General features: G+C 51.3%; 3 protein-coding genes across 6 annotated transcripts; all 3 read right to left on the bottom strand.

The window, feature by feature from the left end:
- Positions 1–222: 222 nt before the first annotated feature.
- Positions 223–2,382, bottom strand: CUNH19orf53 (chromosome unknown C19orf53 homolog). The gene is made up of 3 exons (XM_050120769.1): positions 2,238–2,382; positions 2,096–2,151; positions 223–865 (listed from the first exon to the last, which is right to left on the bottom strand). Exons 1-3 carry the CDS (start codon positions 2,380–2,382, stop codon positions 725–727), a joined length of 342 nt encoding a protein of 113 aa, XP_049976726.1. The 3' UTR covers positions 223–724.
- On the bottom strand, positions 2,310–10,134 carry Mri1 (methylthioribose-1-phosphate isomerase 1). Of its 3 annotated transcripts, none has more exons than XM_050120768.1 (5): positions 9,485–10,134; positions 8,718–8,893; positions 7,090–7,266; positions 6,776–7,000; positions 2,310–2,449 (listed from the first exon to the last, which is right to left on the bottom strand). In XM_050120768.1, exons 1-5 carry the CDS (start codon positions 9,853–9,855, stop codon positions 2,415–2,417), a joined length of 984 nt encoding a protein of 327 aa, XP_049976725.1. In that variant the 5' UTR covers positions 9,856–10,134; the 3' UTR covers positions 2,310–2,414. The 3 variants fall into 3 exon arrangements, with proteins under 3 accessions (XP_049976725.1, XP_049976722.1, XP_049976724.1); XM_050120765.1 differs by lacking the exon at positions 2,310–2,449 and adding an exon at positions 4,219–4,425; XM_050120767.1 differs by lacking the exon at positions 2,310–2,449 and adding an exon at positions 4,219–4,425 and having other exon boundaries at positions 7,099–7,266.
- An 868-nt stretch (positions 10,135–11,002) lies between these two features.
- Positions 11,003–25,430, bottom strand: Yju2b (YJU2 splicing factor homolog B). Of its 2 annotated transcripts, XM_050120763.1 has the most exons (11): positions 25,366–25,428; positions 22,536–22,600; positions 20,958–21,195; positions 18,931–18,984; positions 18,448–18,530; positions 17,647–17,702; positions 14,907–14,967; positions 13,242–13,384; positions 12,993–13,165; positions 11,799–11,937; positions 11,003–11,610 (listed from the first exon to the last, which is right to left on the bottom strand). In XM_050120763.1, exons 3-11 carry the CDS (start codon positions 20,958–20,960, stop codon positions 11,198–11,200), a joined length of 1,125 nt encoding a protein of 374 aa, XP_049976720.1. In that variant the 5' UTR covers positions 20,961–21,195; positions 22,536–22,600; positions 25,366–25,428; the 3' UTR covers positions 11,003–11,197. The 2 variants fall into 2 exon arrangements, with proteins under 2 accessions (XP_049976720.1, XP_049976721.1); XM_050120764.1 differs by lacking the exon at positions 22,536–22,600 and having other exon boundaries at positions 25,366–25,430.
- Positions 25,431–26,832: the final 1,402 nt, after the last annotated feature.

Here is a 26,832-nt window from a genome sequence, read left to right as displayed (position 1 = left end):
GTACTCATCGCTTGTCCCAGGGCCACACCAAGGGACATGGCACCATGTCCAGCATCCTGCATAGAACATTTCAACATCTGGTCCAACAGTTGGGGGGACTGCCAAGGGTGTGAGCCCCTCACTGGACAGAGCTGTGCCACGGAGAAGGGTGGCTGAGCTGACCAGGTCCCGGTTCCAGAGTGTCAGGAGGTAGTGCAGGAAAGCACAAGAATGGCACATGGCCTCTGTGAGCACAGCTTTATTGGGTAACACTGGAGCACCCCCAAGTGGCTCTGGATCCCTAGTGTGGCAGGATGAGGTGGCACCTCACTGAAGATACAGAACCTTTCTTTATGTACAGGACAGCGACAACACTAGGTGACTGGAGTGACCTGGGGAAGAGACAATTCCCAGCTGCCAGCTACAGGTATAGATGTCATCGCTCGTTCTGGGGTCTGTGGCTGTCAAGGGCACTGCATGGGCGGGAGAAGTTTCTTGTGGAGACAATGAGGCTCACCTAGCCTCCAAATGGCCTCTCAATTGAACTGTTTGAGAGCTGGCGGGACAACAGAGCCAGGTTCACTACAACGTGTCACCCACAGGAAGTCAAGTGCCTCTTCAGTACCAGGAAGCTTCCAGCTTTATCATCACCTGCCCATTGCTGTCCCAGGTGCCATCAGAACTGGAACAGGGTCCTCTTCAGGTCCGGCCAGCCTGTGGGGTCACGTGCAAAGTCCCAGTGCCTTTAGGATGGTGTCTTGTTGGAGGTGGTGGCCCCTGTCTTCTTCGATGCATCCTTCAGCAGTGTAAGCTTCTTAGGCAGGCTGGAGTTGGCCTTCATCACCACATCATGCTCAATCTTCTTCCGGATCCCCACTTCCAAGCTCTGTGGGGGACACAGAGCAAGCCCTTATTCTCCCCAGCTTGAACACACACACATACCCTTCCTTTTGTTCTTTGAGAATGGTTTCAGATTCAAGCTTCCCTTGCCTTGACTTACCACTATGGGCCTGTGTGTTACCATGCTCAGGTGAAAAGAACACATCTAGCAGCGGGACAAAGAGTCCTTAAAGGGCCAGTAAGGCCAGAGGGACAGAAAAAAGGATGAAGGCAGTGAGGATGGAGACGAAGGACTTGGGCTTTTGCTGAGCAGGAAGCAGCCATGGAGGGTTATGGGCAGAGGCAGATGCCTCAGCAGCTACAGCAGGAGAGGATAAAGTCAACTAGGGTCCAACCTGGAAGGTGGGTGAGAGGTGGCAGAAATAGGTGGATTCTGGATGTACGCTAAAAGGACTAGACTGGATAGGAGCTGAGTTCAAGGAAGCAAAGTGGTCCCGCGGCAGACTGTGGAAGAAACTCACTTAAGGACCTGAGAGTGGGTACCTCAAGGAGCAGAGTAGGCTTCTGGGTAACCTGCCTAGGAGGTATCTGAGGAGATAGAATGATCTATTCAAGATTAAGCCAGATGAGAGCCTCTAATTTTCCTAATTAATTTTTTACTTGTATGTATGAGTGTTTTGCTCACATGTATATCTGTGTACCACATACATGCAGTGCCTATAAAAGATGGCATTGGAAATCCCCTACGACTGTTACAGGCGGTTATGAGCTGCCATGTGGGTGCTAGAAACGGAATTGAGATCTAGTGGAAAAGCAGCCAGTACTTCTAGCCTCTCTGGGCATGGGCTCACACCCACCCACCCACCCACATATAATTAAAACAAATAGACTAGGCTGGCCTTGAATTCAGAGATCAGCCTGGACCTGCCAGAGAGTGTAAGGATCAAAGGCGTGGCTATCACGCCGGCCTGTAGCACTTGTGATCCCTAAAACCACCGTTCCGGCTCAAAATCGTCACTAACTCTAGCTCTGGGGGATTGGGCATTCTCTTCTGATGCACACACTTGATGCACGCACACACAGGTAAAACACTAATGCACATATAAAATAAACACAAAACCCGAGGCTACAGGCTGACTGTCCTTAACACACATCTGAACCCCCCAGAAGCTAAGTGCGGGTCTGGATCCACCGAACAAGGGAGGACACAGACTCGGAACCGGGAGTCCCGTCCGCCCGCTCCCATTCCGGGTCACCACCGTTGCGCTCCGCTCACCTTCTTCAGCTTTTGCTGCTGCACGACGCGCGCCTTCTTGGGAGCGATGACTCGACCTGCGGAGTGACACCAGCCAGTGAGACGTGACCGCCCTCCCCGAGCTCCGCCGCCCTCGCGCCCTCCTCCCGACCCGGTTCCTCACCGCCTTTCCTCGGCCCTCGGCTCCGCTCCGCAGCTGCCGCCTTGCTTTTAGGTTTCTGCGCCTGAAACTTGCGCTGTCCCTGCGCCATGTTGTACCACGAGCCGGAAGAGGCGGGGCGACGTGCAGGAGAGCCGGAACTCCGCATGACGTCACTGGCTACAGTGGGCCCTTCAGGCCTCAGTGGACCCAGAGCGACACTCTTAGAGGAACGGCTGTCCAAGAATTCAAAGGAAAATTATGTTACCATTTTCAGGGGTCAGGACACTTATGTATTATAAAATGCGATGGTTTGTGCTTCTTATACATAAAGGTTCAAATTAGGCTTGGGGTGAGGCAAGCAAGGTGGAAAATTAAGGGAGTGCCAAAAAACTTCAGTAGTCTCTGGGGAGATGGCCCTGGGGGTGAAGGCGCTTGCCGCCCTGTCAAATCACTTCGGTTCAATCCTGGGTGGTGGGGCATTCGCTTAATCAGTCAGAGAACTGACTCCTTCAGATTGTCTTTTAACCACATTCACACACATAATAAATAAACAGGTCATAAGCCCTTAGGCTATCATGATACATTAATTTTGCAGTTGTGCTGGGATGGTTTAGCTTCACACTCGCAGCACAAAAGCAGCCACAGTCACAGCATCAGTTATGATCTTTTCAATAATTAGATATATTTGGGTTTTTTTTTCAAGACTGGGTTTCTCTGTAGCTTTGGAGCCTGTCCTGGAACTAGCTTTTGTAGACCAGGCTGGCCCCAAACTCACAGAGATCTGCCTGCCTCTGCCTTCTGAGTGCTGGGGGGATTAAAGGCATGCACCACCACCACCCTGGCTTATATTTGGGTTTCTGAGACAGGGTTTCTCTGTGTAAGACCTAACTGTCTAGAACTCACTTTGTAGACCAGGCTGACCTCACACTCAGAGGTCCCCCTGCCTCTGCCTCCTGAGTGCTGGGATTAAAGGCATGCGCCACCACCACCCAGCTTCTTTTCGATATTAAAAGATTTAAAATATGTCTGGTGGTTGGGATTATCACTCAGCAGGTAAAGTGCTTACTGTTCATGCGTGAGGACCTGAGTTCCATCCTCAATGAGTGACCGCGCTCATACCTCGATCCTAGTGCTGAGGGGGCTGAAGACAGGAGAGTCCCTGTAGCCTCGCCTAATGGTGGAGTTCCAGGTACAGATACTCTCACAACATTAAAGCAAAGCAGGTTGTAGTGGCTCACACTTTTTACCCTTTGCTCAGGAGGCAGAGGCAGGAGGATCTCTGTGAGTTCTAGGCCAGCCAGGAAGATATAGAGATGCTGTCTTAAAAAGACAAACATTTATCTTGATTACTGAATTTTGGTGTCCTCTTTTAGAGCACTTGTTGCTCTTGCAGAGAGGACCTGGGTTTTGTTCCCAGCACCCACATGGCAGCTCACAACCATCCAGGCCCAGAGGATCCAGTGTCTTTTTCTGGCCTCAGAGGGCACCAGGCACTTGCAAGTAAAGCACTCATACATAAAATAAATGGCCAGGTCGTAGGGGTGCATGCTTTTAATCCCAGACTCAGGAGGCAGAGGCAGACAGGATCTTTATGAATTAAAGGCCAGCATGGTCCAGAGTTCTAGGACATCCAAGGTGACCTAGAAAAATCCTGTCTTGCAAAAAAAAAAAAAAAAAAAAAAAAAAAAAAATCAAAACAAACAAGTAGTTCAAAGACAGCTAAGATCATTCTGATTATACATTGGTTTTCTGTTTTGTTTTTCAATCAGTAGCCCAGAGTAGCCTAAAACACAAAGAAATCCTCCAGCCTCAGTTTCCCAGGAGCTGGGATTACAGGTGTGTACCCCCTGACACCTGCCTTGGCATCAGTCATACAAAGGATGGAGCCGGAATGTGATCGTGGGCAGCTTTGTTGTGGATGCTGGGACTCTGCAGAGCTGGGTAAATCTCGTCTGCTCTAGCAGCTGGAGGAGGGGTATGGGTGAGGATGAGCTTTGGGGTAGCCATTTGAAAACTTTATTACAAAATCAGAGGAACCAGGGAAGGTTGGGGAGTCACATCTGGGGACTATCTAGGGTCTGTCCCTCTGAGAAGGCACTTAGGGCTGCTTGGAGCTCCTCAGGGGCAAAGACACCCAGCTCAGTGATGATACCACCAGTGATGAGTTCATGGGGGGTGACATCAAAGGCAGGATTCCAAACCCGGATTCCTGCAGGGAGAGAGGGAGGGCATGTAAGGCAGGGCTGGCCCTGAGAACACCCTGGCTGCTGCTGCCTGTCCTCACCACAGCAATTCTTTTTTTTTTTTTAAATATTTATTTACTAATTATGTGTACAGCATTCCTTCCATGTGTGCCCGCAAGCCAGAAGGGGGCGCCAGGTCTCATTATAGATGGCTGTGAGCCACCATGTGGTTGCTGGGAATTGAACTCAGGACCTCTGGAAGAGTAGTCAGTGCTCTTAACCACTGAGCCATCTCTCCAGCCCAGCAATTCTTTTTTTGAAGACAAGGTTTCCTCTGTAGCTTTGGAGCATGTCCTGGGACTCACTCTGTAGACCAGGCTGGCCTCAAACTCACAGAGATCCACCTGCCTCTGCCTCTGCCTCCTGAGTGCTAGGATTAAAGGTATGAGCCACCACTGCCTGGCTGGGGTTAGAAAGTCCTTGAGAATCTAGGTATTCACCATACCAAATAGTTCAAGACGGTGCAGGTACTGAAGCTAGTAACACAGCCACAGCTCCTGCTGCTCAAGAAGGCCTCAGTCTTCTGGTCCCCAATCTTGCAGGCTCCAAAGATTTTAAGACCTTCAGAATCTGTTTTTGGGGATTCTGAGCACGGGGAGGAGTCCTTCATAGATGTTTTCAAAGTCAATTTAAAAAAATATGTAATTAGGGGCTGGAGAGACGGCTCAGTGGTTAAGAGCATTGCCTGCTCTTCCAAAGGTCCTGAGTTCAATTCCCAGCAACCACATGGTGGCTCACAACCATCTATAATGGGGTGTGGTGCCCTCTTCTGGCCTGCAGGCATACACACAGACAGAATATTGTATACATAATAAATAAATAAATATTTTTTAAAAAATATGTAATTACTTGTCTAACACAGGGTCATACACGTAGCTTGGGCTGGCCTCAAATTTTCTATGTTGCCGAGGCTGGTTTTGAAGTCCTCGTCTTCCTGCCTCTACCCCCTAGGTTCATCAGATGTGTACCACCGAGATCAGCAAATGACTTGAAAATATCTTGTTTATTCTTTAAGACTTTCTTATGTGTATACAATGTATTTTGATTATTTTTAATGTAAGAAGTTTTTGATGTATATTGGAATCTCAGGCCTTGTGCATTCTGGCAAGTGTTCCATGTCTTAGTCACATCCTTGGTCCCTTTAGCTTTGGAGCCTGTCCTGGAACTCGCTCTGTACACCAGGCTGGCCTCAGACTCATATTCACCTGCCTCTGCCTCTCCAGTGCTGGGATCAAAGGTGTGTGCCACCACTACCTGGCTCTTTCTGATTTTTGAGATGGGGTCTCACTATGTAGCCCAGGATAATCCTGAACTCTCAGCAGCCCTCCTGCCTCAGTCCAATGCTGGGAGCCCTGCTATGTCCCATTGTCCCTGGCTGTCTGTGTAGACGCTTGTTCAGACAGAGCCTCACTTGGCAGAACACACTAGCCTGAAATTCTCTTCTACTGCCTTGTCTTGAGCCTGTGTGGCTCTGTTGCCTGGGCTTCCGGGATGCCGGGCTTACAGGGTTACACCACCACTCCAGCACTGTTGTGTGTGCGCGCGCATGTTCTCTTGCCTATAGAGTTTAGCAGCCAACCTCAGCTTTGGTTTCTCAGGAACCATCCAGTTTACTCTTTGAGACAGGGTCTCTCACTGAACCTGAGACTGGCTAGAAGCTCCAGGGATCTGCCTTCTCTTTCTCCCCAGCACTGGGATTATAAACCTGTGCCATAAACTGGGTGTGGTTGCACATGCCTTTAATCCCAGCACCCAGAGGCAGAAGTAGGTGGATCTCTGTGAGTTCGAGGCCAGCCTGGTCTACAGAGTGAGTTCCAGGACAGCCAAAGATACCCAGAGAAACCTTGTCTCAAAAAACCAACCAACCAACCAACCAACCAACCAACCAACCAACCAACCTGTGCCATGCTGGGCAGTGGTGGAGAGTGCCGTTAATCCCAGGATTTGGGAGGCAGAGGCAGACGGATCTCTGTGAGTTCAAGGTTATACTGGTCTACAAAGCAAGTTTCAGAATAGTCAAAGCTATCTACTCATAGAAACCCTGTCTAATAAATAAATAAATAAAAACAAAAACAAACAAACAAAACACCTGTGCCACCACAGCTGTCTTTTTAAAGAGTTGGTTCTGGGCACCAAACTTAAGTCCCTACCCCAACACTCTACCCACTGAGCCCCACCTCCAGCCACCGAGCACTGTTTACGAAGTCTGACTTCGAATTTAACCTCGACCACCAGAATCCTGCTGAGGAGCTTGAATGAGCAAAGCAGCTCCTGCCACTGAGGCCCACAGCACCGAGCACCACACCCACACCTTACCCGGTGCCGCAATCCTGATTCCATTCAGGTCAGTCAGCTCCTGGCTAGGGCGCTCCTCTATGACAATCTCCTTGCCAGTCTCCAGATGGAGGTCACAGGATGAGCTGGGGGCAGCCACGTAGAAGGGGATGCCGTGGTGCTTGGCGACAATGGCCAGCTGGTACGTGCCTATTTTGTTGGCTGTGTCTCCATTGGCAACGACACGGTCAGCTCCCACTACCACAGCTGGGGGAGTGAGGGAGAGTTGGAAAAGTCACATACCTGGCTTGGGATGCCCACAGCACTACCTGAGCCACTGTGTCCAGCCCACTGACCTGACACACCCTGGTGCGCCATGGCGGCAGCAGCCATGCTGTCCGTGATGAGAGTAGCAGGGATCTGCTCATACACCAGCTCGAAGGCTGTCAGCCGGGCTCCCTGGTTGTAGGGCCGGGTCTCTGTGCAGAAGGCATGCTCCAGTCGGCCCATCTCATGTAGGGAGCGGATCACACCTGCGGGGCAGCCACAAGACAAGCAGGGTGGCCCTGAGACTGGGCTGCAAGTGCTGAGGCTCACATGGCCTCCAGCCTTTGCTGTTGCTATTCCCGTGCCCGACCCTTATCATCTTTATATCCACTTTCTGATACCCCGCGATTCCTCAGTCTCACAAGGCGGTCCCACCCCTCTGATCTTTAGTCCCTGCCCCGTCCTTGTCATTTAGGACGTTCAACACTCTTGAGACAGGGTCTTGCTATATGACTCTGATGAACTCTTCAAATATGATCTTCTTGCCCCAGCCTGCTGAGGGGCTTTAGTACCTTCTAATAATTTATTTATTTTTTGTTTGTTCTGCGGTATTGGAGATGGATGGAACGCATGACATTGCATTGGGCAGCTGCTTAGAGCTGACCCACACACCTGGCTCCTTAATGGAGGATGCCCAGCGGTGCCCCACTACCGACCTACACCTCTAAGTCCTTTGTCATCCCCCTGTACCCCAGGCTGCAGATGCCTGGCATCTCTTCCACAGTTCATAGCTGTGTTTCCTCTCCCTGGAAGTGAGTAGTTGCTCGGTGAATGCTGGCAGAGTCAATGAACGGGACACATGAGCCTTGTTCTGAAGACCTGGGTTCCCAGGGTGCAGACAGGAGAGCTTCCTGGACAGCCAGGGGCCAGGACAACTCTGCTGCCTTGATTCCCAAATCCCTATGTCCTTGTCCTGGTCACAGCTTCCCCAGTCCTACTCAGGGTATGTCTCTCTGTTCCCAGTCCTCTGGAAGTCAACACCATGCCCCTTCTCCAGGCATGTGGCCAAAGTCAGGCAGGCGACCCAGGGAAGTTTCTAGTCTCTGATAGCAGAATTACTTCAATCCATGGGCAAAATGAGGGACAGTGTCCTAACGCCAATGGTTGAACTCCTTGATATACCCACACCTGCAAACAACTTTCCAGTGTCTGTGTACAGAAATGAATCTACAGGGGTAGGGAAAACAACAACAACAAACTAATCCTGGGCTGGAGATGGCTCAGTGGTTAAGAGCACTTCTGTTCTCAGAAGGCCTGACTTGGTTCCTAACATCCACGTGGAGGCTCACAACCACCTTTGACTCCAGCTTCAGAGTATCCAACACCATCTTTTGATACTGTGTGGTATTTGAAAAAAACCAAACCAAAATCCACATTTCTGTGGCTGAAGTAATTTGAGTACAGGGTTTCTCTGTAGCTTTGAGCCTGCCCTGGAATTTGTTGTGTAGACCAAGCTGGCCTTGAACTCACAGAGATCCGCGGGGATCTCTGTGCTGGGATTAAAGGCTTGCTTTAATTAAGACCAACTCTTAACTGCTGACCCAGCCCCAGCTGAGCAGGTACTCTTGCCATTGAACAACACCCCAAGTTCAAGGTGCTTTGCCATGCACCCCAAAAAGACCCTCCCACGCCCCAACAATTGACGGTGCTGCCTCACCTAGGGCTGTACCATAGCCAGCAGTAGCCAGAGCGCCAGTGTTACAGTGTGTCAGCACAGTCACCTTGCCACCCCTGGGGTTGGTGTGCTCCAGGAGGTGGCGGGCTCCCAAGTCCCCGATGTTCCGGTTATCTTTGAGGTCTTTCTCCAACATATCCTCAGCGAAGCGGATGACTCTGGGGACAATAGGGGCTCTTAGCACTGCTGGAAATGACCTGGCTAGCTGCTCTCCTGGGACCTTCTCTGGGGATACTCCTGTCACTCTACTCACTAAACCCGTGTATGGGAGCCAGATGCTGGGGGTGGGGCACAGTAGCAAACACAACAAACCCCTCTGTCTCTGCGGTGATGATATTAGGGTGGGAGAGGTAGTCGATTAACCTGGTAAAATGAAGGACATGAAGGCAGAGTTGGGGACAAGGTGTTATTACAGAAGGGGAGAGGAGGGAGCAGGAACCTGACAGGTTCAACAGAACACTGAGAATGAAGTGGCATGACCGGAAGTAGGAAGGGAAAGAGAAATGTAGAGAGGAAAGCAGGAGAGTGTAGAAGACCTCATGGTAAAACCTAACCGGACGGGTGTCATAAAGCTGGCGCGGAGCTGCTAAGGGGCTGAGTTCAAGGACCTGGAGAACACGGCGCAGGGATGGACCTTCAGTCCTACTAGTGGGCCCTAGACGCGGCACATGCCTGCTTCCTGGTATATGTAGAAGGGGAGAAGGGAGTCAGTGGCTTCTGTTTGCACTGCCTGGTCCAGGATCCCGTACCTTTCCCGCACCGTCTCCTCGGTGGCGCCTTCCCGCTCCGCCTCCCGAGCTGCCACGCGAGCCAGATCGCGGGCGGCACGGGCCATGTTGACAGCAGTGGGCCTGGCGGCGACGAGGAGGCGCAGTTGATCTTGCACGAAGGCCACCAGAGCTGTAAGTCCGGGACCGCCGGCGCCAGCCCGCAGCTCCACCGCCAGGCTGAGGCAGCCCACCAGCGCGATGGCGGGGGCGCCGCGCACCTTCATGGCGCGGATGGCATCCCTGGCCTGCTGCACCGAAGTCAGTGCCTCGTAGCGGCAATGCTCAGGCAGCTGCAGCTGGTCGAGGATCTGCAGCGAGCCGGGCGAGTAGCGAATTGCTTCCAAACGCATGGTGCCTGGCGCGTTGGGCCACACGGCAGCTCGCACAGGCTGCGGGGCGGAGCCACGTCCTGGTGCTGGCGCTTGCGCATGCACACACGCAGCCCAGGCTGCCCAGCGATTAGCTTCTTCCGGTGTCGCAGCAAATGCGTGAGGGTGCTTGGTGGGCTTATTTTTGCCCAGAACTGTTCATCGGTTACTGAAGCGATAATTCGGCAGTCTCAGCTTTGCTGGGCTTCGGTTCACAGACACCTAGCGCTTAATCACTGAGACAAACGACCTTCCTTGGACCACTTTTAGCCCCATTTCTTTAAAAGTACAAGCCAGGCGATGGTGGCGCAAGAGGCAAGCGGATCTCTGAGAGTTCGAGGCCAGGTTGGTCTAAAAGAGCAAGTTCCAAGGACAGCTTGGGCTGTTACACAGAGAAACCCTGTCTCGAAAAACAAAAACAAGTACAATGAAGAACTTTTATCCTTAAGGACTGAAGAGATTGCTGAGTGGTTTAAGAGTTCATACCAGAGTTCGGTTCCCAGATGGCTTCATGTCTGCCTCAGCCTCATTACAGAGGCCCCTTCTGACCTCGGTGGGACAACATACTTGTAATGCAAACGCTTAATTAAAAATAAACCTCAGACCTTAATCTCAGCACTTGGGAGTCTTGAGTTCCCCTAGTGTACATAGTGAGTTCCAGGGCAGTCAGGGACAGAGAAACCCCATCTTAAAAAACAAAACACAAAACAAAACCACACACTCAAACACAGGAATTTCTCTTTATAGCCCAGGTTGGACTGGACCACACCTTGTCCTTACTGGGAGTGTGCTCAGCACTGTTTGGATGAGGGTGTTTTTGATGGCTGTTTCACAAGCACCCCTACTAGCTGGGTCATCATGAGTGGCTGACCCCAGCTTATGGCATGCAGCCTGGATGTCCTTCCTGCCCAACTCTAGTGTTTTGTCTGTGGCTCCAGCAGCCTGACCCTCTTTCAACCTTCCTGTGTAGTCCCCGACAGCTCATACAGGATGCCACTCCAGGCCATGGCCAATCTTGATCCGGTATCTCAAAGCCCCCATCCTGCTGTGTGGGGACACTGCTGTCATAATAGTGGCTGCAGCAGCATCTGCTTAGTTGGGTGGAAATGAAGGAAGGACAGCTACTAGGTGACTTTAGCAACCCAAGGCAGGGACAAAGAACAGGGCTTTAATGTTACGGTGTCAGGGGTTCTACCAAGGCACAGACATCTTCAGCGAAACTAAATAAATAATGATCTCTATAGGGAGAGAAGTCTGTGGCTAGGCCTGCAGTCCGTAAGGTCTGGACAAGTAATGGCTTCTGGTCCCTGGAATTCTGACTCCCTTACTCGCTCTCTGAGTCCGAGTAGTCAGCCACCAGGGAGGCACTGGGGTTGCTGGGGCGTAGCAGGTCCTCCTGGGAGGAACCCAGGGGTAAGGCCTGGTTTCTACAGTTCCTCGTGGATTCTGCTGTCTCTTGAGGTCTGTCCTGGTTGGCTCCTGGTGGCCCTCTTGGTTCTGCTGACAAGGGACTGTCTGCTGCACACTGGGGACTTTCTGGAACTTCTTGAGACCTTCTCCTCACTATGCCCAGGTCCCCCACTGTGCCCGTGGTGCTGGGGGGTGGTCTGCGGCCCTGGCACAACTTTTTCAGGACAGTGCTAGCTTTGCTGCTGCTAGCACTGGGTCCCTGGGCCGAGGGGAACCAAGAGCGGTGGATGATCTCCGTGCGCTTCAGTTTCTGTTTGTCCTCATAGGCTGTGGGGAAGAAAAGGTATCGTGCAAGGGTCCGAGGTTCAGGGGCAAAGTGTGCATAGCATATGCACACCCCTTGAGCTTTCTCCCACCACTGTAAGCAACAAGGTCCCCTAGGGACCAGGTGCCCCCCAAACCCTGCATGCAACCTCTGCCTCCCATGAAGCTTCTGGTCTGGTGCCACCACTCACAGTCCAGGGTGTGCAGCCTTAGCAGGGCAGCCAGTCTGCGGTCGTCCTCTGACTCGGGCACGAGAGGGATGGCTAGGTTGGCCTTCGCCTGCAGCGCCTGGTCCTTCTCTTCCTCCTCCTGCATGGCTTTCTTTTTTTCCTGTGGGTGGGTGTGACACACAGGGAGGGACATCAGAACCTTGCCTCCTTGAGACGCATGGGTCTCACTCCAGTCACTGGGTCTGCTTCTCCCTTGACACTGAAGCAAGGGAAGGGCCCATACAGTACCTGCGATGCAAAAGTGGCCCCACGTGCAGGGCTCATGCATTCGGTCCCTCAAGCCCTCAATGTCAAAAAGATGACCATGTGCTATATAACACTACATGCTGACCAATGATGGGTTGCAGGTGTGACCCACTAGATAAATTCCGGAAGATGTGATAAAGAAGGTGTGGTGGCCCATGCCTGGAGTCCCAACAGGTCCAGGCAGGGACAGAGAATTTAAGATCACACTTAAGCTCGGGCCATACTGTAATTCGGAGGTCCTAGAAATTTTTTCTACTCGCCCCCCACTTTTTGGGGTGAGGAGCATGGTCTCCCTTTGCAACCCAGATGGACCTGGAACTTGAAATAGTTCCCCTGCCTCAGCTTCCTTAGCATTGTGGTTATAAGCACGAGCTGCCAGGCCCAGCTTTCTGTTTTTGAGGTTGGACTCCGACTCCTGGGCTCTGATGAGCCTCCCATTTCAGTCCCCCAGTGGCTGGAAGCACAGACAGACATGACCAAAACTGGCTTCCTGCTTGTGCTGAAACATCGTTCCCTCTGTGATGGCTGACAACATGAGACTTTGGGCAGGTGACCAGGTCGTGAGGGCTCTCCCTCATCAACGGGGGTCAGTGCCTTACACAGGAGTCCCCAGGGCGCCTGTGTGTCCTGTCTGTGCCTTGAGGATGCAGCAGGAAGTTCCGAGGAACCCAACCAGGCACTCTGTACACAGTCAATTTGTAGATGCCTCAATGCTAGACTTCCCAGTCTGTGCTATGCTTGTTAGAGCAGCAGGAAGAGATTAGGCAGGGACATGACTCTGTGCTGCATACAGGGAGCCTGGGGCTCAGAGGGGAAATGACCAGCTTGCAAATGGGATGAGGGGACACAGGTCTGAACCACAGTCTCCCAGCTCTGAGCCGGCTGATGTCCACTGTGGGGTTCCCTCACCCGGAAGTGCCTGCGCAGCATGCTATTCAGAGCGAAGTCGTCCTTCCAGGCGTTCTGTGCCTCCTGGATGTGGCTGAGTGTAGGCAGGGCCTTCTTCAGCGTGCTGCGGTCGGCCTCGCCATGCTCCAGGCGAAACATGGCGTCCGTCTCCAGTTTCTCTTTCTTCTCATGCTCTGCAAGGACCACGTAAGCATGACTCTGGGGAAGCGACCTGGGGTCACGTGGGGTGGGCAAGCATGCGGTGCTCACCTGTGGTCAGCACCTGCTCATTGTCTTCCATATCCCAGCGCTCCTCCTTGCGGCTGGCACCACTCACGATGACATAGTCACAGTTGGCAGGGTCTGTTTGCATCTCGATGTAGTTGACGCAGAGGTGGCATTTCATTCGGAACCTACAAAGGACTTGGAGTTAGGATGCAGCGATGCTCTCCTGAGACCCCAGAACCACTGTCCGAGCACCCACCGCACCCAGCTTAGAGCTGGGAGAACTCTGGAAAGACCTGCAGGCTTGCAACCAGAAGAGCAACCAAGAGGCTGAGGATGGGGCTGGGGGTCCAAAGTACAGGGCCTGCTCAGCATGCTCCAGTGTTGGCTTTCACCCCCAGTGTGACAAAAACCCAACATTTAGTGATAGGTGTGGTGGCATCCACTTGTGACCCCAGTGCTCCCTAGGCTACACAGTAAGAGTCTCTGCCTACAATCAAGCACCCAGACACTAAAGCTGGCTCTTCCATTCATTTGCCCATTCCTTGTCTTCTTATCCACCCACCTATACATTCATCTATCCATCTACATGTCTGTCCATCTACCTACTAATCCATCATCCACTTACCTGCCCACTGGTTCATCTATGGATCCACCCATAGATCCACCCACCAGCCATCCATCCATTTACCCATCCTCTATTTACTCACTCTCTTACTCAACAGGTCACCACCTGGGCATCCTCCCACCCTCCCTCTATTGGCTACTCTGTGCCAGGCTGGTGCCAGCAGCTGGGGATGATGCTGGCCAGCGGAGTAGGACAACCTGCTCTGGGAGAGGCTGATGCGATGATGGACATGTGACAATCAGCTCGGGAAGGGCTGATGTGACGATGAACACGTGCCAGCGAAGAGTGACCATATAAGAGGTGATGGCTTTAAAAAAGGTCCCTTTGGGGCTGGAGAGCTGCCTCAGGAGTTAAGGGCACTGACTGCTCTTTTAGAGGGTTTGGGTTGGGGGCTGGAGAGATGGCTCAGAGGTTAGGAGCACTGCCTGCTTTTCCAAAGGTCCTGAGTTCAATTCCCAGCAACCACATGGTGGCTCACAACCATCTGTAATGATATCTGGTGCCCTCTTCTGGCCTGCAGGCATACACACAGACAATATTGTGTACATAATAAATAAATAAATAAATATTAAAAAAAATAAAAATAAAATAAAAAAATAGAGGGCTTGGGTTTCATTTCTTAGCATCTACATGGTGGCTCACAATTGTCTGTAACTCCAAGATTCCAAGATCTGACACCGTCCCACAGAAATATATATAGGTAAAATACCAAAGCACATAAAATAAAAATAAAATTATAAAAAACAAATAAAAGCCATCGTTTATTAAAAAAAAAAAAGAAAATGTCCCTTTGAAGGTAGTGTTTGAGTAGCACAGGGATGGGGCCATTTAGCTTCCTGGAGCAGAGGCCTCATGGCCTGAAGCAGAGTGAATGAGGGGCCTGAGCTTTTACTGGGGAAGGTGGGGGCCATGAAGGGTTGGAGGAGGAAGGGACAAACCCTGATTGACAGGCCAAGATGGACAGTTATACAGAGAATGGCTCTAGAGGAAGATGCCAAGTTCCCTTCCCCTTCAAGACTCCTCTACGGACCCTTTAACCTGTGACGGCATACCTGTCCTAAGGTGCCACCAGGTGCTCCTACCTGTAGATTGGAGTTGTGTAGTAATTGCCAACCTTCTTCTTTTCTGCATTGTAGCGCACACCTGAGAGGGCAGGGAGATAGAGGCTGGGACCAAGGCACCTGCATCATCAGCTTTTCTCTGGGTGGAGGAGAAGCTGGTGGTTTGTTGCCTGGCAGGGCAGGTGCCCTGGAAGGGAGGGCACAGAAATTCAAGGTAGGAAGAACGAAGTTTGGGAGGCACTGGAGTACCCAGGCCATAGGAAAGTGTGGACTGGACCAGGAAGGCCCAGATTCCAATCCTGCTTTCACTGTGTGCCCCTAAGCAAAGCTCATCACTCAGGGCCTCAGTTTCCCACCTAGTCAATAGAGACGATGGCTATTCTGGTGACACAGGACTCTGGGAGGAAATGTCAATGGAGAGCTGGATGTGGGGGTACACCTGAGACTGCAGCATTTGGGAGGCAGAGGCAAGGTGGAGTTTGCCTGGGTGACTTAGCGCCTGGCCTGGCCATCTTCCTCTCTGGGGCAGCTGCGTTGGTTCTGGCTGGAGGGTGCTCATGGTGTCTCGAGTGGCTCAGCTCCCACTGCTCTCAGTGCTGGGAACAGGATCCAGGGTCTTAGACCTACCCTGGGCCTAGTTTCTCTGTCCCTGTGGTCTGAGGCCTGCAGGTTTTCTCACTGCCCTTGTCTTTTCCTTTCTACAGTCACCTTGTCTCCAGGCACTATGTGTCTGGCCGCCAGCCCCACTTCCTGGCTCCTAGCTGACCCCTGTCTGAGGCAGGCCACAGACACAATGTCTCTGCCCCATAGCCTACCATAGCAACATCTGTCCTTGCTTTTCTGTCCTGATGCTAGATCCAAAGAGAATCCCGGCCCTGCCCTTACCCAGTGGTGGGTTCTAAGATCTGCTCACTGCAGAGGAGTCCTGCCTCTACCCAGGATAAGCCATTCCAAGAAGAGGCTCAATGGAGGCCTCCACAAGGTGCTAGGACTCTTGGATAGCTGGACAGGGCACGCATGGCTCCTGTGTAACAGCCCTGGAACTTGCTTTGTAGACCAGGCTGGCTTTGAACTCACAGAGATCCGCCTGCCTCTACCTCCTGAGTGCTGGGATTAAAGGCGTGCGCTATCATCGCCCAGCTTCATTTGCTTCATTTCTATGACGAACCAATCCTCAATCATCATTACCTACCTATCACACCCATCCACCATCTTTTATCTTTCATTCATCTGAGCATGTATTTTATTTTGAAGCTGAACCTAAGGCCTTGCAGATGCCGGACAAACATCTACCACACATCATACCCAGCCCTCACTTTTCTGAGACAATGTTTCACTGTGTAGTTCAGGCTAGCCTCTAACTCGCCATTCTGCCTCAGCTTCTCTAGCCCTGGAATAACATGTGTGTACAACCAAGCCTGGTTGTAGCTTTATAATAAACCAGTAGATGTGCTTCCGTCAGTTCTACCAGCTGTTTCAGACGGCTGCAGAATTCTGAGCAGGATTCATTGGTCAGTCCCAGGAAAAGATCTCTGGAGCGGGGGAGGACTCTAGAGTCTGTTGGGGTGGTCCTTGGAACAGTGCTCCCCTCTGGGGATCGGATGTGATCACGAGGCAGGGCCTGACAAGACCGAGTGCATTATCGACTGCTTGGCTAGTACTGGGTGCTGCAGAACTGCTTGCTGCGGGGACAATCCTCACCACCAGGAACCAGAACAGATGGCACGTCTGTGAGGTTCTGTGGTTGTCCTGGCTAGTTTTATGTCAATGTCACATAAGCTAGAGCTATCAAAGACGAGGGAACCGCCAACTGAGAAAATTTCTCCATAAAATCCAGCTGTAAGGCATTCAATTAGTGGTTGATGGGAAGGGTCATCCCAATGTGGGCTGGGCCATCCCTGGGATGGTGGTCCTGGGTTCGACAAGAAGGCAGCCATGAGGACCAAGTCAGAAAGCAGCACCCCTCTTTGGCCTCTGCATCAGCTCCTGCCTCCAGGTTCCTGCCCTTGCTGTGCTTTTGTGAAGAACTGTTACATAGACCCGTGCGTGAAACAAAGCCTTCCCTCCCTAAGCGCCTTTGGTCATGGGTTTCATCACCACACGGTAACCCCTAACTAAGGCAGTGGTGTAATGGTGAACAGCGGAAGCTCTGAATCCAGATGTGACAGGATGGGGTGGTGAGACAGCTTGCTGGAAAGGTGTCTGCTGCCAAACTGGACGGCCTGAGCTCAGTCACTGCAAACAGCGCAGTGGAAGGAGGGAATCGACACCCGTAAATTCTCTGACTTCCATAATTTTGACACACACACATACACACACACTAAATAAATCAAATTAAAGGAAGATGGGATGGTATGGACTGCTGTAGTGTGGGAACAGAGGGAAACTGCCCGAGTGTCGTGCTGCTGACTCTGTGGCTCGGCTGCGGCAGTCAGATGGGAGCAGAGCGCAGCCCCAGCTCTCTGTCCGGAGCATATGCTGCAAGAAGCACCTTGAACATACGCGGGTGGGCCTCACACCAGCTTCACTTTACAGACTGGGAAACTGAGGCATAAAGTCCAGCTGGTGGGTAAAGGTCGCCTTCTGGCGACTGGCAGGGACAGGGTCTGGATCCCAGGGCCTAGCCTTCTAGTTGTTCTCTAGCTTGGGGACCGGCCACCTTCCGATTTGGCCTTGGGGCTGACACTATCTCCAGTGTCTCAGAGCACCTGGCACAGGGGAGCTGGAGGGGCAGGCAGGCCACGGGTGATGGTGAACTCACCCATGCCGATGTGGTTCTTGCAGCCATCACACCAGATGTTGTACGGCATTTCAAATCTAAAGCAAAGACAAGGATTTTCAATGTTGTTTTTCTTACATTTACTTATTTATCCATTGTATGTGTGGCAGTCAGAGGACAACGTTCATGACTTGGGTCTTTCCTTCCACTATGTGGGTTCTGGGGACTGAATGAAGGGGCCTGGCTAGGCAACAGATGCCTTCACCCACTGAATCATTGCTGCTCTCCCTTTTTCTTAAGGCATATTCTGGCTATGTTACCTAGGCTGTTCTTGAACTCTTAGACCCAAGTGATCCTTCTGCCTCAGGTCATCTAGTATCTGGGAGGCCCTGGCTGGCCACTCTTCCTTCTGTGGTCATGTCCTTGCACATCACTCTGTGGCTCGTCCTACACAGAGGAAGAGTCTGGCCCCAGCCCTGGAGTCAGGATCCACACTGGGCAATTGAAGGGAAAGAAGGGACAAGTGTGGCAGGTCTGGGTCTGGCCTTTAGAGTCCTGGCACGTTTGCAGGCTCTTCTGGAGCCATAATACTGCTGGCCTGATGGAAGAAAGATCCATTCTGGAACCGTCTATCTCTACAGGCCAAGGCCCCACCAATGAAGGAAGAAGACCAAGTCAGGTTCTTCCCAGCCCAGAAGAGGTACCTAGACTTGTTATGAATAGCAAATACTTAATGTTTGTTATGCAGCAATGGGTGACCCATGCAATGTCTTCCTGCATTATGGACTTAGAACCTTGCAGCGCTGGGCCTATCAATGGGAGAGGGGGTGAGTAGCTTCTTACCGGATGACAAGGATGCCTTGTGACAGCTTCCGAGCCCGTTCTCGAAGGGGGTGGCTGTTGTGGTATCGGTTGAGAGAGCCATGCTGTATGGAAAGGGTGAGTGAAGGTAAGCAAGGCCAAGCTAGGGTAGCTTGTTCCTCAGCTCTTCCTACTGCTGGGGGCCAAGTGTCTCCCTGGGTAGAAGGGGCTTCAGTCTTACATCCTACAAGCAACAAAGGAGGTGTGGACAGCTTGGGAAAGCAAATAGCCTGGAGCCAAGGACAGAGCCGCCCTTGGTATCTGAAGGGAGGGGTTCCAGGAGCCCCCAGGGACACCAGAGTCCACAGAAAGACTTTCTACTTGATGGCATGGTAATCTATAGCAGGGCTTTCTATGCAATGCCATGCTAAGTGGGAAGAGCCTGCACTCATCCTCCAGGTACCTTGGAGTCTTCTCTAGTGACACTTGGTCCCTGAGGCTATGGGGGTCATTGAAGCTGCTCACCTTCTCTGGGTTGAAGTCCGGGGGGTAGTACTTGTTTTGGCCTTTCCTTTCACCCTGAAAACAGAGGGGAACCACGCGTCAGAGAGGGTAATGCAGGGTCCTCTGGACATGCTGAATGTTCCATCCAGTTTCTGATCTATAGTGGGAACTAGGCTGAAAACCCACTTGTTATAGCTTTGGGAAATGCCTTTATGGCCACACTGTTTTACAGGCATGTCTGCATGTTCTTGGGGACTGCAGGCAGTGGTAAAGAAGTGGGGATGGCCACTGACTCCTAAAGGTTTTTAAAACAGTGTTTTATGTATAAACAGCTGGTCATGAAGTGCTATGCAGCTGAGACTAGCCATGATCCTCCTGCCTTCCCCTCCCCAGGCTGGTACTATGAACGTGCACCACACCTGGTTAATGGGGTCCTGGGGATGGAACCCAGACCTTATGGTGGGCTCTTTAATCAGTTCCTCATGCTGTGGTGATCGTCAACCATAAACAACCATATTTTGTTGCTACTGTTTTGAATAGTATAATCCTGCTACTGTTTTGAATCGTAATGTAAATACCTGCTATTCAGGATATTTGTTATGTGCCCCACAAAGGGTCTCAACCCACAGGTTGAGAACTGCTGATCTAGACCGATAAGTGTAGTCTTTACCCATCATCCAGGAAACTTCTCTTAGCTACGACTCTTAGAAAACCACAACCAATCAATATGCAGAGTTGTGGGGCCCAGTCCCAGTGAGTACATCTACAAAATACTCCCACACCTAAGGTTAGGGAACTCTGTGTAAGAGGGGGCAGGAAGGCTGTGAGACCAGAGGACCAGGGAGTTTGCTGTGAGAATGTGTCTCTTAGAAACATCAGAAGTTACATCTGCAAAGTCTCAACCACATGATCACCCAAACGTGAGTTGAACAAGGACACCAACAAACATGCCAAAGAGGGTAATGACCACGAGGCCTCAACTAAGAGCTACAGGCAACAGAGGAAAGCTGAGAGCAGGAGAGGCAGCTCTCCCCAAGGAGAACACACCAATGGGTTGTCCAGCCAAACAGTCAGTCCTGAAAGCAAACACATGCATGACATTATATGGACTCAACAGATTATATTTGGGAATACACATGTATGTACAAATACTTCATCCACATAAGAAAGAGTGGTGAAGAAGGAGGCCATGCATTTGAAGGAGAGCTGGGAGGGATATATGAGAGTCTGGAAAGAAAGGAATGGGAGAAAAGTAATTAAAATACAATCTGAAGAATAAATTATAGCAAAACACATGATCCAGTGCTGTATGCACAGCGCAGGGGCAAAGCACTTGCCTCGAGTCCTGGGCCAGCCCTGCCTTGAACACCATGCTGCGTGTGAACAGACAGGACGGCACACGTGCTCATGGCAGGGGGATTCAGAGTCTGAGGCAGCTGAGTGGGTGTTGGGACATCGAGGAGGGAAGGACAGAGAGTGACTATGGGGCTGAAGAGATGGTGGCTGAGGGTGTCACCTGCATCTGAAGCCTGGGACCCACATGGGGGAAGGAGTTGACCACCACATGCATGTGAGCCCACTCTACGATAAATAAGTACAATTCTATACATTTGTAAAAGACTGACTGATTAGCTTAGCAGTCCAGGCTCCTTTCAGAGGAGACAGTCTCCTAGAGCTGCACTGACGGAGTGGGCAGGACCATCTCACACTTCCCAGTGGCTAATGCGGCTCAGTAGCGGAGTGCCTGCCCGGCAAGCACGAGGCCCTGGTTTCCATTCCAGCTCTGCAGCAACAAGGCATAATCTCAGCACTAGGATGTGGGTCTCTGAGGCAGAGGGGTCAGTAGTTTATGACAGTAACAGAAAGGAAGGGAAGGAGCAGGGAGGGAGCAAGATCAAGATGGAGAGAAGGCCTGCTGGGCGGTGGTCTGAGTGCCCAGCAAATGTCTGCCACCAATAGCTACCACCCAGGAGCCTGGGAGAAGCAGGGCTGCCTGGAGGCTGTACTGGTGCCTAGGAGGAACCCAGGCTTGGGAATCTTCTACTCACCATCTTGGGAGCTGTCTACGGGTCCTCACTCGCAAGGGTGCAACTGGGAAGTGGCCTGGTCAATGCACACAGTGGTGGGGTGGACCCTCCTATGGGGCCTGCAGAGGCCACAGGCTGCCCTGTAACGATGTGGCCGTATGGCGGTCTGGCTTGGCTCTTCCTAGTTCTTGAAGTTCACAATGGTTGAGTTGTGACCAGGCACTGAGTCTCCACAGGGTGAGGAGCATCCAAGGACAGCCTGGAGGGAGGAAGGAAGGAGACAGAAAGAGTTTAGAGAAGCATGTGGCTCCAGACTTTCTGCTGGGGTGATCAAGTAGGGATGGTGGTCCGTGTGCTAGCCCTGCCCTTAATTCCTACTGCCCACCCTGCTCCTGTGCAGAAGCTACCAAAGGGCTCCTTTTACATTTTCCTATTAAAAATTGATTGTTATGCCGGGCGGTGGTGGCGCACGCCTTTAATCCCAGCACTCGGGAGGCAGAGGCAGGCAGATCTCTGTGAGTTCGAGGCCAGCCTGGTCTACAGAGCTAGTGCCAGGACAGGCTCCCAAGCTACAGAGAAACCCTGTCTTGAAAAACCAAAAAAAAAAAAAAAAAAAAAAATTGTTATGTGCCTGTGTGGTGCATGGCATGCCAAGTATGTGAAGGTCAGAGAACAACTGGTAGGAGTCAGTTTTCTCCTTTCCCCGCTTCAACTTTTCATCAAACTCAGGTTGTAGGCTTGGTGGAGTCAATGTACAGTCTCACTGGCCCAGCAGGGATCTCCTATAATATGTACTAGCATGCCATGATCCCTTGGCCTCCGGAAGCTCTCAGTTGAGTTGATAACCAAACCTACAGAGCCTACTGCCTCCCAGCCTTTGCTCTCTGAGGTCACCCACCCCTCTCCTTTCTCTGTTCTGGTCTAGCTGACTTCCTGGCTATCTGCAGAAGTCAGGCAACTGGACTGTTCCTGAACTACTGGGATGGACTCAGCCTCACAAAGGCTAAGACAGTACTCTACCTCTGAGCCCCACTTCCCTGCCTCTCACTAGGGGATTCTAGGCAGGGGCCCCAGCTCTGGGCTGTAGCCCTAGGTCCAAAGATGTAGCTTTTGTTGTTCCTCTTGAACGCCAGAGGCTTCATTGAACCACCCAATCTAAAGTCACTTCTTGGAGCCAGGTGCTAATTTTTATAATCCCAGCTACCAAGAATAACAGGATTGAGATAGGAAGAGTCCAAATTTGAAACCAGTATGGGCACTGTCAAAATAAAACAGTTTGGAGATGTAGCTCATGGGGACTGTGCTTGCCAAGCACGCAGAAGATCCTGGGAGCCATCCCAGTACTGAAAAATAAATGAATAAATTAATTAAAAACAAATGTAAGAGCCAGGCGGTGGCACACGCCTTTAATCCCAGCACTCGGGAGGCAAAGGCAGGCGGATCTCTGTGAGTTCGAGACCAGCCTGGTCTACAAGAGCTAGTTCCAGGACAGCCTCCAAAACCACTGTCTCAAAAAACCCTGTCTCAAAAAAACAAAAAAACAAAACAAAACAAAACAAAAAAAAACAAAAGTAAGAGCTGGGGAGTAGTGATGCATACCTTTAGTCCCAGCACTTCAGAGCGAGTTCCAGGACAGCCAGGACTGTTACACAGAAAAATCCTGTCTTGAAAAGCCAAACCAAATAAATAAATAAATAGGATAGAGATATGGCTTAGTTAGTATAGTGACCGTGACTGTTTAGCATGCAGGACATCCCGAGTTCTACCAATTAGGCGTGTGGTGGCACATGCTCAGCACTCAGAAGGTGGAAGCAGGAGGATGAGTTCAAAGCCAGCCTGCGCAACAGGAGACCCTGTCATGAGATAAACGCTGGATGGGCAACAGAGACTCACGTAAGTTAAAGAACAGTCACGCTGGGAGGAGGGGACAGCCCTATCAGGGGAAAAGAGGTTCCAGAGTAAGCCCAGGCAGGTAAACCTGCTGTGACAGGATGGGTAACACACTTGTCTTCTTACCACTGACTATCCCTGCTCAACTGCCCTAGGTTTAAAGGGTGGATAGCACGTGAAAGATTGACCTTGGCACAACACGCGCGTAAGTGCAGGCCACAGGTAGTTTTGTGTTCCTCCACATTTACATGGGTTTTGGGTTTCCAGGATTGTGTGGCAGGCGCAGTGACACACTGAGCCATCATTCTGGCCCCAATTTTTATTTATTTATTTATTTATTTATTTATTTATTTATTTATTTATTCGAGACAGGGTTTCTCTGTGGCTTTGGAGCCTGTCCTGGAACTAGCTCTGTAGACCAGGCTGGTCTCGAACTCACAGAGATCCGCCTGCCTCTGCCTCCTGAGTGCTGGCATTAAAGGCGCGCGTCACCATCCCAATTTTATTTTTATTGGTAAGTTTGAATTACACATAAGTGTAACCTGTCTTCTGATAGTCTCAACGATTTACACTTGATCTTTACCAGAAGGCTCAGATGTGGTTCCCAACCACTTAAAACTTGAAGGCTGGGGCCCCCATGGTAGAAGGAGAGAACAGACTTGGTCTCCACATGTGTCATGGCATATACCATCCACATGAATGCATACAAAATGAATAGATACAATGTAAAACAAACGGTTTTCTTTGCTGTTTTGGTTTTTCAAGATGGGTTTCTCTGTGTAAGAATGCTGACTGTCCTGGAACTTGCTCTGTAGACCTTGCTCAAACTTTAAGATTCACCTGCCTCTGTCTCTGGAGTGCTGGGATTAAAGGAATGTGCTACCACTGCCCGACTTGAGAATTTTTTTAAAAAGGATTTATTTTTAAATTGTGTGTGTGTCAGATTCCCTGGAGCTGGAGCTACAGGCCACAGCGAGTCACCTGACATGGTATTGGGAACTGAACTCAGACACTTCAGAAAAGCAGTATGTCTCTTAACTGCTGAGCCATCTTTCCACCCCTAAGTTTAAAAAAAAAATCATTGTGTGTGTCCAAGTACAGACTGCCAGTGTGCGCAGGTCAGAGGACAACTTGGAGGAGACAGTTTTCTCCTTCTACTACGTGGATCCAGAGATGGAACACAGGTTGTCAGACTTGGCGGCAAGTATCCTCACCTACTGAGCCATCTTGCTGTCCCCTCACCCAAATACTTAACTGCCTGCCCAGGTTTGGGGTCACAGCGGCCTGGGTCACTGACTTTCCTGGAGCAGTCAGGAGGGAGTAAGGTCCAGGGCAAGACAGCACACGCCTCATGCACTTAGGGGGCAGAACCAGGGGCACAGGCTGAGTTCCAGGACAATCTGCTTTACACAGCATGTCCAGGCCAGCCAGAACTGCACAGTGAGACCCTACCTCAAAAAGCAAAAATAAAACAAAGGTTGAAAATGGGGGGTATTGACAGGAGGAATGAATTCGGGGCTTGTTGTAATGAAATAAAGCGTATGGGGACTGCCTATAGTGGATACCCAGCTTGTGCGTCAGCGTGTGTCGGGTTTGTTTTACAATGTTTAACAAATATGTTTTGGAGACACGCCCCTCTATGGAGTCCAGGCTGGCCCTGTACTCCAGATCCTCCAGAGTCAGCTTTTGAAGCCTTAAGGTGGTTCATCACCGTCGGGAGTACCACAGCCAGGTTACACACAGGCTGCTCGGCGCATGCTCAGCTATGAGATAGGCCATCAGAGCCAGGGATCACTCCTGACCTCACTTGCCCGCACAAACGACAGCCTACCGGCCTCTCTGCTGCTTCCTAGCTGCCTCACTCCGGGCCAGCTGCACTGGGCCTCACTTTCCGAAATTAGGTGAAAAAAAAAAAAGTTTTCTACAGGATGGTGCTGCCGAGGCTGCGAGTCGTGGCAGGTGTTAAGCATTGAGAAGGAAACGCATGGGACTACTAAGAATTTTAAAAATGATTTAAGTTATGTGCGTGTGTGTATTTATGCACAAGTGAATGCAGGTGCTCGAGAGGGTAGAGGGTTGATCTGCTGGAGCTACAGGCAGCTGTGAACTCTGGGACCTGAACCCCAGTCCCCTGCAAGGGCAGCACAAGCTCCTTAAAAATTCCATGTTTTCTGTGTGTTGGGGGAGTGTATCACGAAGTGTGTGTAGGTCAGAGAACACCCCCACAAGAATCGATCTTTTTTTTTTTCACCATGCTCAGGGTCGAACTCAAGCCGTCAGGCTTGGCCGCAAGCGTCACTGCATGCGAAGCCGCCTCGCCGGCCCTCAAGCTACTGTTTCTAAGCACCATGTTCCACATTTGGGCTTGGAGGGCTCATCTTCTGCATGAAGACGGCTAGGGGCGCCTTCGGCGGGGAACGGCTGCTGGGCCCTGGGAACCCGCTCGCGTCCGCAGCTCTCCCGCGCCAAGCCGCAGGGGTGGGATTGATGTCCTGCCACCCCCGACGCCGCCGCGGACCGCTCCGCACCCCGTACCTACCTGCCCTCCTCCTGACGTCACGCCGGCCGCCACCAGCCGGAAGCACACCCGGCGCCGAGAACGCGGAGAGCCCGCCTCCGAGGAGCGGAGACGCCTGCGCGGGGCGGGGCCAGGTACTTTCGCCATCTCGATTGGCTGAGATTCTCGCAGGCAGCCCAATCCAGACCCGTCCAGCTGGAAAATCCCCGCCCACCCGGCGGGGCCCGATCTGAGGGTGGCTGCCTGGCCACGCCCTCCAGGAAGTGCAAACCTGGCGGCTGAGTTTTCAAAAGGAGCTGATTCGTCATTTTAAAGTTTTAATTGATTTTTGAGACTCTTTTGTCTCGTGGCATGGGTCTCAAGCTGGACCAATCATGGTTGGTCACTCCCATAATTTCTGCACCACCTTTACCCCAGCACATCTTGTAGGCAGGGCAAATTGTAGGTCGGAGGTTATGTGGCCGGGTTGGTGTTCCAACCCCTCCAGGGCAAGTCTTTCCGGGTTACAGGAGATGGCTGATTCAGGCTCTGTACTCCCCATTGCTAGGAGTCTTAGCTAGGGTCACCCTCACAGAGTCCTGAGAGTTTCCACTGCATTAGGTTTCTAGTTCATCCCAGAGATGCCCACTGATTCCGGCTGCCTTTCCAGTATTCTCTCCCTCCCCCCCCCCCCCCCCCGCCACGATCCCTCCTGTTTCCACGCCCACCCACCCATCCAGACCTTCCCCCTCCATCTGTGATATCTATTCTATTTCCCCTCCCAGTGAGATCCACGGTCTCTCCACCCCAGCCCTCCTTGTTACTTAACTTCTTTGGGTCTGTGGATTGTGGTATGATGATCGTCTACTTCATGGCTAATATCCACCTATAAGTGAATGCACACCATGCTTGTCTTTCTGGGTCTGGGTTACCTCACTTAGGATGATCCTTTCTAGTTCAATCCATTTGCCTGAAGATTCATGTTGTTATTGTTTTTAACAGCTAAGTAATACTCTATTGTGTAAATATACCACATTTTCTTTGTCCATTTTTTGGTTGATGGACATCTAGGTTGTTTCAGTTCCTTGCTATTATGAATGAAGCTGTTATGAACATAGTTGAGCAAGTGCCCTTGTGGTATGGTGGAGCATCCTTGGGATGTATGCCCAGGAGTGGTATAGCTGTGTCTTGAGGTAGGCCAATTTTCAGTTTTCTGAGAGATCGCCATATTGATTTCCAATTGGCTGTATAATCTGGCACTCTCGCTACCAGTAGAGGAGGGTTTCTCTTTCTCCACATCCTCGCCAGCATGAGCTGTCACTTGTGTTTTTGAGCTTAGCCATTCTGACATGTGTAAGATGGAATCTCAGAGTCATTTTGATTTGCATTTCCCTGATGACTAAGGATATTGAACATTTCTTTTTTTCATTACTTAAAAAAAATACCAATCCAAATTCCCACATCCTCCCCTCCTCCTATTCCCTCCACACACCCTTCCCCCCACCCCCT

This window comes from Alexandromys fortis, unplaced genomic scaffold (assembly GCF_014885135.2).
Source record: "Alexandromys fortis isolate MF-2015 unplaced genomic scaffold, M_Fortis_MF-2015_v1.1 scaffold_186, whole genome shotgun sequence".
In the NCBI taxonomy this organism is placed as follows: Eukaryota; Metazoa; Chordata; class Mammalia; order Rodentia; family Cricetidae; genus Alexandromys; species Alexandromys fortis.
Note: the sequence above shows the minus strand (reverse complement) of the source record. Positions and strands in the feature narration are given on the sequence as shown.